The 9,834-nt window shown below is 40.7% G+C and overlaps 1 protein-coding gene across 1 annotated transcript; it reads right to left on the bottom strand.

Annotated features, from left to right (window-relative positions):
• Positions 1-698: 698 nt before the first annotated feature.
• LOC132044822 (receptor-like protein kinase HSL1) lies at positions 699-4,758 on the bottom strand. The gene is made up of 2 exons (XM_059435357.1): positions 1,975-4,758; positions 699-1,390 (listed from the first exon to the last, which is right to left on the bottom strand). Exons 1-2 carry the CDS (start codon positions 4,592-4,594, stop codon positions 999-1,001), a joined length of 3,012 nt encoding a protein of 1,003 aa, XP_059291340.1. The 5' UTR covers positions 4,595-4,758; the 3' UTR covers positions 699-998.
• Between the last annotated feature and the right edge of the window lie 5,076 nt (positions 4,759-9,834).

The following is a 9,834-nucleotide window of genomic DNA, read 5'->3' on the forward strand; positions in this document are numbered from 1 at the left end:
TTTACAAAATCGATAACTTTTCGGTTTATGGCTTGTTAATTAGGAAAAAAAATTGATTTTAAAGATTTTATGAACTTGAGGGAAAAGAGTAAAGAGAGAGAGAGAACATTTTGAGGAATGGTTTAACTTAAGAATCTCACGGAGGTTTATGGGTTTATCTTGTTGTTTATATAAAATAAACGGAAACTAAATTTGATAAGTTTTTTGAATAGCGGAAAAAGGAAAAACTGAGATCGAAAAGTGTATAGTTAATTGGTTTGGTTTGATGTGTAAATTTAGATAAAGGACTATTTATGACCTGTTCTCCTTCCCTTGGCCATAGTTCTGGTGAAATATTTCAGTATGTACTAATGCAATATGAGGTAGAAATGAAGCCAAGGGACCCATTAAGGTTAATGAGAAGAGGACCATAAATAACTCACCAAACTCTAGCACATCATAATAATTGGTATCACAGTCTCTAACGTTTACACAGTAAACAATTTCAAAATAGTATTAACATCTTTCAAGAATAAGCCTAGAGGAAGGTGAAATATTCCCCTTCTTTTGGTAAAAATCTGGTACATGCTCTATTAGTTACCATTAAAAGCAGTAGCTCAATTGCAACAACCAACTTTAAAAATTGCTTGATTAGACTGAGAATTCACCAGAAAGATGCTGGGGATTGAAGAAAAAACACTGTCAAGAAAATGGAGTACAGGTAGCATATTAAAGATCTTTTAATGCCAGATAGTAGTAATTACTGCAATAATTTTGGTAGTTGGATGAAATTTACAATGAGAAACGAACTTCTTCCAACTTACTTCTTCTCCTAATATTCTTTTGTTCTCCTTTTTTCATTTAATTTCAATTCTTTCTCCCCCTCAACCCAAAATAACAGCAAACATCTAGTGGGTACTTGAGTGGACAAAGAATTGAGTAGTTAGCAGATGAACAACGAAGTTAATGAATCTCACTTTTCAACTTCATCCTTCGTGACAAAATTTGTTAAGCCATCCTTAAGCTACACTTCCATGATCTGATGCTTCTTCATAGTAATAAGGTGTCAATTTCCCGTCCTTTGAAGCAGCCTTGGGCTGGTTCCCACCACCCGCTTCTTGCAACATTTTAACGACCCGTCTCATCGAGGGTCGGTTAATCGGGAGAGGGCTAGTGCAGAGTAGGCCAATATTTAGGGCCTTGCATATCTCCTCCTTGAAACAAGAATCAAGTTTAGGGTCAATTACATGATCTATGCCCTTCTGGTCCAATGTACTGCAAACCCACTTCACCAAGTCCTTTTCCCCGAACTCGGGATCCACGGGGCGTTTCCCAGTCACAAGCTCTAGGATGACCACACCGAAGCTGTATATATCACTCTTCTCATTCACCCGCAGTGTGTATGCATATTCTGCAATGTAAAAAAAGAATTCAATCCACTCAGCAGTTACAAGGAAACCACAATGCAAATCTAAACAAAGAATGACCACAAGAAACCCAAAATATGGGTAGTTGATAATTAACCTTAACAGCTGCCCCCCAATATAGCTAGCTATTAAGATTTCAAACATCATAAGTTGACTTTTTCTAGAGTCTTAATACAGTCTTTTATTCTAAGAACAACATCATCAAAGCCGTTTATAACTTGGATACACAAACTTGTGGAGCCTACTTGACTATTCAAAAGCTATTATCCAGAGCAACGATGCGCTGTTAGCCTGTTACTATATTAGGGTAGTCCAGATATGAGCCGATTTCTATCAGAGGTTTATTACTTACCAAAATGTGGGATATCTAGGAAATATTGCAGTACATAGATCTAGCCTTCTACTCAATAGATGCAACACTACTAAAGTAATACTACTAGATCTCATTTTTGAAAGGCAAGAATTCAGAAATTAAAGGCATAACAATTTGTAAGTATAACTCAACATGATATCAATATGAACAAACTCATGAAACTGAAGCTGCAAAGTGAAAAATTAATCCACTGACCTGGAGCAATGTAACCACAAGACCCTGCAATAACAGACATGGACTTGATTCCCTTGGCATTAGCATTGGCATCGACCGCCTTTGCTACACCAAAATCAGCAACTCGAGCTCCAAAATCACCATCCAGCAAGATGTTGTTTGACTTAACATCTCTGTGAACAATCGGTGGAGCACAGTCATGATGCAAGTAAGAGAGTCCCTCAGCTGCATCCATAGCTATCTTATATCTCATAGGCCAGTCTAGAAGCCCACTTTTGCTGCTGTGTAGCAAATCACCCAAGCTTCCATTAGGCATATACTCATAGACCAGAAGTTTGCAATCCCTAGTTGTACAACAACACCATAGCTTAACAATATTCTTGTGCCGAATCTTCCCTAAAGTCTCAACCTCCGCTTCAAATCCATCTTCTTGAATGCTAGAACCTTTCTCTATATCACTATTTTCATCCATTATTTTCGTATTTCTCAAAATCTTCTTCACCGCAACAGTGTCACCCTTGCTCAGAACAACCTTGTAAACCTTCCCAGAAGAGCCACTGCCAATTAAGTTGTCCTCATCAAGAGCATCCAAGATTTCATACTCATTGAAACCCAATTTATGAAACGACATCAAAGTCCATTTAGACTTATCAATAGCCCTTTTAGCTTTCTGAAAATTCTTGTACCTCCAGTAGAACCAAAAAACCCCAATTACAAACACCAATCCAGCGAGGGTAAAGAGTAACCTCAATAACCAAACATAACCAGCAGTTTTACCTTCAGCTGTTCCTTCACACAACCCCTCAATGTCTCCACATAGACCAGCATTCCCCAAAAAACTACTCTTATACATTTCCTTTGCATAAACAGGGGGAATATCACCCGAAAGGTCATTGTTCGACAAGTTAAGCTGATTGAGCTTCAAATTCTGTAACTCCACTGGGATTTTCCCTGAAAACTTGTTACCTGACAGATCAAGATAATTCAAAACAGACAAGCTCCCAATTTCCTTGGGGATATCTCCAGAAAGATCATTGTTTGCCAAGTTCAATTCATTCAATTTCTTCAAAGAATGAATCCCACTTGGAAGCTTACCAGTTAACTCATTGTTGTGAAGATCCAGCCTTCCCAATTGTCCAAGAATCACTACACTTGCAGGTAAAGGCCCAGAAAACTGGTTATCATTCCCCACAAAATCAAGAAGATTTTCCAGAGAACCAATCTCTTCAGGAATGGAACCTGAAAATTTGTTCTTTGACAAAATCAGAGCTGATAAATTTGAAGCACTGGCTATAGTTTTCGCGATATCACCAGAGAGTGAATTATCCGCGAGCTCCAACAGGGAAAGGTGTGGCAAACCCCAGAACCCCACCGGAACATCACCGGATAACTGATTGTGAGCCAACCTCACTCGCAATAAACTCCGGCATTCACTCAAACTCGCCGGAATTTCACCAGAAAGCAAGTTATTTAACATCAAAAGCTCCTCCAACAACCCTTTCCCACACAAATTTTCCGGAATTTCACCAGAAAATTTGTTCTCTGACACATCAATCCACAACAAAGGTGAATTCTTTCCAAGATCTTTAGGCAAACTACCATTAAAACTATTGTGAAAAAGCCTCAACTCATACAAATTGGGCGAATTCGCAATGCCTTTTGGCAATTCACCAAACATCTGGTTCTCATAAAGATTAAGTGACTCAAGTGGCAACTCACACAACTCCCTGGGAATCACACCACCAACCCGATTCATCGACACATCGATTCGCCTCAACGCCTTCATTTCCAACCACCCATTCACCGGTAACTCACCGGTAAACGAGTTGTTATACAGCTCAATTTGCTCAACATTAGTCAACTCAGTCAACCAACCCGGAATCGGCCCATCCAAGTAGTTCACAGCAAGGTCCAAATCCACAATATTCTTCAACTGGCCCAATGTGTGAGGAACTTCACCAATCAAATTACAATCCGAAAGCCATAAAACCTCAAGATTTGTCAGATTTCCCAACTCAGGCGGGACCCGACCCGGTGAAAACGGGTTGTAGCTCAGATTCAACTGCTTTAACGTTGAAATATTTCCAAGAAACGCTGGTATAGTCCCGTCAAGCAAGTTTCCAACTAACCCAAGAACTTCAAGTTGCTTAAAATACCCGAAACTCACCGGAATATCACCGGTAAAGTTATTACCCGACAAATCAAGGTATTTCAACTTTGGGAGTTCAGTTAAACTTGCTGGAAGTGTACCAACTAAGTAATTCTGAGCTAAATCAAGATGTTCAACTGATTCACACCCAGAAAAAGATTCAGGTAAAGTGGAGTTAATTTCATTGTTGTACAATGAAATGTAACGAAGTTTCTTTAACCGACAAACAAGTGTCGGAAAAGGACCAGCAATGTTGGCGTTCGAAAGGTCAAAGGATGTAACAGAACGAGTTATTTGGTCACATGATATACCAAACCAGTTACATGGTGTATCATCATGTTCGTTCCAGTTTGAAAGAACATTATCAGGGTCATCAAATCCGAGTTTTACATTGTGTAAATAGAGACCCTCTTGGTTAAGTGAGAAAATTGAAGTTGGCAACAAAAGGGTAACTAAGATTTGAAGAAACATTATTGAAATTGAAAGTGTCATTTTTGGTTCTTGCTTTTTTCAAAAGAATGGTCTGAGGATCAAGAAAGAAGAAGAAGAAAGGAAAGACTGAAAATTTCTTTTTGGGAAAAGGAAGTAGTAAAAGCTGACTAAGACAGGTTGTTTGTTTTTCGAGAGAGACATTTATAGTGTATTTGGTTTTAAGTAATTATTATATATAGAGTGAACTATATGGAGATGGACTCTGTCCTTTTTTAAAATATTTTTGGAATGTGGAAATGATTGTGTGCTTTAATTTTCTTTTTTTTGTTTGCTTGTTTTTCCTTTTTGTTATTGAACAAAAATCTGGGTTTTATCTTACATGGGATGGGAATAGTATGCTAGTACTTCCGAATAATTGTCTAAACATTTTTGAATTAATGATGCAGAATTTAGTTAATTCATTTTCTGCTGCAATAATGGTGGGAATGCCACAATTTATTAGCATGAACTTTCATGCTGTATGGGTCCTATTTTCAATTAAGGTAAAGTTTTTATGACATGGATTCAACTTTGTAGTCTTTCCTTAAACATTGGATAAAATCAGAGTTATTTTTCATAACACGGGAATACACTGTGAAAGCTAGGTTTTTGCCAAATATGGCTCACGGTAATTTCGAATGAATTTAATGATTTCACATTATCAAGTGAATGAATAGTAGGTACGGATGAGATTTTGAGTTATTAAAAAAAAAAAAAAATTGGATTAAATATTAAAATGCTAGTGAAATGTCTAATCTTTGGTATGAGAATATTCTTTAAAAGAGAATTTTTTAAATGAAGAGCTCATTTTTTGGATGGGAAGCTACATATAAAGTGTAGAATCTCTTAATGGCATGAGGTCTTTCGAGCAAAATCGTGCGGGTTTGGTCCAAAGCGGACCATGTTAAAAATATCAATACCATACCATGTTAAAAATATCTTTGGCTGATTTAGCCCAACAATTGGTATTAGAGACCAGCCCAGATTCAGCGGGACAAGTATGACGAAGGTAGATGATAGCTTGGGGCTCGATTTACTACTTCTTATGAGCTTAGAGACGCACACAATATTCAGACGATGTGTGAGACATTTTCAGAAAATTAGGAATATCTTTGACTGATTTAACCCAACACTCACCAATGCAATTCTTTTGTAGGATATATCACTTGCAGATGTCGCGTTACTCAATTAAGTCTTTTCACATGTTAACTAAAACTAAAAAAAAATTAGTTTTGATATTACATTTATACACGGGTTAAACCGAGGTAACTGATATACCCGGTTTCCCAACAAGAAAACTATGCTCGATCGATATGAGACCAATCTAATCGGGGATCGAGCAGAATCAAAGCATTGAGGTAGGTTGAAGAGGCAGTTAGTCATCATGATAAGAAAATCAAAATATCCGGCTGATGGCGGATATTTCGGCACCGATTACGCCAACAGTTGTCAACAGATGTTATTCGATTTTATTCCTTATTTAGTTTTGTACTAGGGTTGGGACTCTTCTACTATATAAAGAAGAGACCCCCCTTTATTTTGCCTAGGTTTTTCCCCCCACAAAGAGAGCAACATATTCATATTTCAAACACGCAATAATATTATCAGCATTGTTCGTCTTACTTATTTCACTTTTCAGAATTAGCCATTCGGCCCCATGCATTAACCTCGACCCCGGTATTCGACGTCAACCGGTGCCCTCCATAACTAGATTTGTAGTCTGATTTTGTATTAAATTAAACTACATATCCTTGGCTTCGTCTATAAATTCAATTGTTATCCATTTTTAGGGTAAACAGTTTGGCGCCAACTGTGGGGCCAGGGATAATAGTGGTGGTTTAATACAAAGTTTTGATTACACTCGATATTTTACACTTGTTCTTTAAGGTTTGATTTCAGGTCTACCAAACATCTTTGGACTCCCATTCTGTCAATTTTCAAGTTGAGTCAAGCCATCACTAGCATAACGATGAGGCATACCTAACAACAACGTACCCCTAGTTAATCTTGATCAAGTCGGGTCATCGGTGGGCAACGTGCGGTAGAACGGGGATAATGGAGCCATCTTTGCTGACGACTTAGTAGTTGGACATGGCTATGGCCCACTTCGTACTTGTCGAGATCATAGCACAATTCGGGCGAAATCAAGCACCGATGTTGCTCGTAACAATTAGACGGTGAAAAATGGAAGAAAGGCACGCTACTCAGAATAACGAGAATCATCTCGGGCGGAGTGGTGAGCTAGTAAGGATGCTCGAAGAATTGACGAAACGAGTCGAATCTAGAGAAAAGAAGATAGAGGCGAACAATAAGAAGGTAGAGAACTACAACTCGAGGGTCGACCAGATTCCTGGGGCACCTCCGGTGTTGAAGGGACAGGATTCGAAAAAATTCGTCCAAATGCCTTTTTCGCCAAGTGCGGCACCGATGAAAATCCCGAAGAGATTTCGCATGCCCGATATCCCGAAGTATAACGGGACAACGGACCCAAACGAATATGTGACTGCATACACGTGTGCTATTAAAGGCAACGATCTCGCTGACAATAAAAGGGAATCGGTGCTGCTTAAGAAATTCGGGGAAACCCTGTCCAAGGGAGCAACGATATGGTATCACAACTTGCCCGAGCATTCGATTGATTCATTTGCCATGCTCGCGGATGCTTTTGTCAAAGCTCTCGCCGGAGCCATCAAGGTCGAAACCCGAAAGTCGGACTTGTTCAACGTTAAGTAGCGAGATGACGAAACCCTCCGCGAGTTTATGGCCCGATTTGAAATGGAACTTATGGACTTACCTCCGGTCACTGACGATTAGGCCGTTCAGGCTTTCACTTAAGGGCTCAACTCAAGAAGCTCGATCACATCTATGGAGCTAAAGCAAAATCTGATAGAATACCCGGCAATCGCCTGGGCTGATGTACACAACAGGTATCAATCGAAAATTAGGGTCGAAGATGATAAGATTGAGAGCTGCCTTAGTATCATGGTATTCCGGTAAAGGGAATGATCGATCGAAGAGAACGACGTATCGAGACTCAAGACCATCATATGATAGGTATCAACTTTATCCACCTGATCGAAGGGATAACGGGCACAACAGTGAATCGAGCAAGAACGATAAAAGAAATAGTCGAAGGAGCGATCGAGGCCCAAGTAATCGTGGATTGATGAACAAGAATGTTGTCAATAGAACCTCAGGAAATAGAGAAATTCCCAGGTTATCCGAGTATAATTTCTGCATCGATATAGCGACCATAGCAGCGGCCGTTATCCGTAACAAAGAAACGAGGCACCCAAGGCCAATCCAATCTGATCCAGAAAAGCGAGATAAAAGCCTTATTTGCAAATGCCATCACACTCACGGCCATCGAATCAAAGATTGTCGGCAGCTGAGAGAGGAGGTTGCCCGTCTGTTTAACTTGGGACACCTTCAAGAATTTCTAAGTGAACGAGCAAAAACTCACTTCAAGAACGTGGACGCCAACAAGCAAGATAGACCGGAAGAGCCTCAGTAAGTGATACACATGATCATGGGAGGAACGGACATTCCCCTAGGGATGGTAGTGAAACGCACCAAAGTTTCCATAACAAGAGAAAAGCATATTCAGAATGATGACCCCGACGGTCCCATCTCGTTCAGTGACGACGACATGGAAGGCATCATTCAGCCTCATAACGACGCACTGGTAATATCTGTCCTTGTCAATAAACTTAGAATTAAATGTGTGTTAATTGATCTAGGTAGCTCGGCTAATATCATCCGATGGAGAGTTATCGAGCAGCTGGGACTATTAGATCAGATCGTACCAGCAATACGAGTCCTTAACAAATTCAACATGGCTTGCGAGACGACAAAGAGTGAAATCACTTTATCGATCAACACTACATGAACTACACAGCAGACCAAATTTTATGTGATAGAGGGAGACATGGGATACAATGCATTGTTGGGAAGACGAGTGGATTCGCCCTCGTGAAAAGCTTGTCCCCGACTATGCATCGGGCGTTGAAATTCCCGACCCCGGAGGGATCACGACCATTCGTAGTGAAAAACGGCCCAAAGAAAATGTTCGCGGTTGAAAAATCTGTTAACCTAACGGATCAATATACCAAATAGCTAATGCGTCTAACATATTTAAATCCATACGGATATAAGGTGCACCGCTCGAACATACATACACATATATACATACTAAAACACTGTACGAGAAGCCGTTAAGGCGTTATATTAGACAAAGTCACAAACTCGCACAACTTACCGAACGGTGACAACCCATATCCCACAAACATGTGTACGGACCTCTAACATACGAACGAGAATCAAAAGACGGGACGGGGCCCGTCGTACCCGGATGATCATATATACGAACAAACGGACAACGAGAAGATATATACCAAAAGTATCGGCTCGGATCGAAAGGAGCTCTCCGGACGACGGACGGACCGATAACCTAAGCGGCGGCGTACCGTGTGGCGCGTACGCACGTGGGCATGTAACACAGCCCCCGAGAAGCAGGGGGTCAGTACGGAAGTGTACCGAGTATGTAAAGCGGAACATAGCATACATAATCAAAGTAACCAGAATCAGATATATAAAATCATAACAGACGGAAATACAGAAATAGGGCGGACAGAATCGGATTCGTAGCGGAGTCAGACTTACGAGAGCGTACGGACGAGTCATAGCGAGAGTCGGACTTACGGAGCATACGGACGGAGAATCGTAGCGAGTAGTACGAATCATAAGCGGAATCGGACTTACGGAGCGTACGGACGGACTCTGTGAACTCAAAGGTATGACGGACGGAATCGAGTCCGAATCGATTTCCGAAATGTGACGAGTCATATTCCAAATCGGACATACGAAGCGTAACGAATGAATCATGCATGCGAGTCATAATCATATGCGAACGAGACATATCAAAAATCGGATCCCAATCACATACGGACGGATCCCGCCCTTTCATAAGGGACGCGGTAACGAACCCGGCCCTCGTAGTACGGGACGCGGTGGACGAACGAGAATCGGATCAAATGCCATCACGGCCGCCATCCCCATAATATCACATAATCGAGATCATAATCAAATCATAATCGGATCCGGATCAGATACAGACAGATCCCGGCCCGCACATCCGAGGGACGCGGTGAACAATGCAGCGAAGTGCACGAATCACAGAACCTGGCCCGGGCGCAGTGAAGGAAGCATTGAGACATCCACGAACAGATCCATGAGAAACCATACACATACAGACCGACATA

This window comes from Lycium ferocissimum, chromosome 2 (assembly GCF_029784015.1).
Source record: "Lycium ferocissimum isolate CSIRO_LF1 chromosome 2, AGI_CSIRO_Lferr_CH_V1, whole genome shotgun sequence".
NCBI lineage: Eukaryota > Viridiplantae > Streptophyta > Magnoliopsida > Solanales > Solanaceae > Lycium > Lycium ferocissimum.

Bases quoted from the DNA above. Each gene is read 5' to 3' on its own strand.
- LOC132044822 (XM_059435357.1), bottom strand. From the start codon at position 4,594: ATGACACTTTCAATTTCAATAATGTTTCTTCAAATCTTAGTTACCCTT. The intron at 1,391-1,974 runs GTCAGTGGATTA...TTTACATTGCAG, and splicing joins TTGTGGTTACATTGCTCCAG to AATATGCATACACACTGCGG.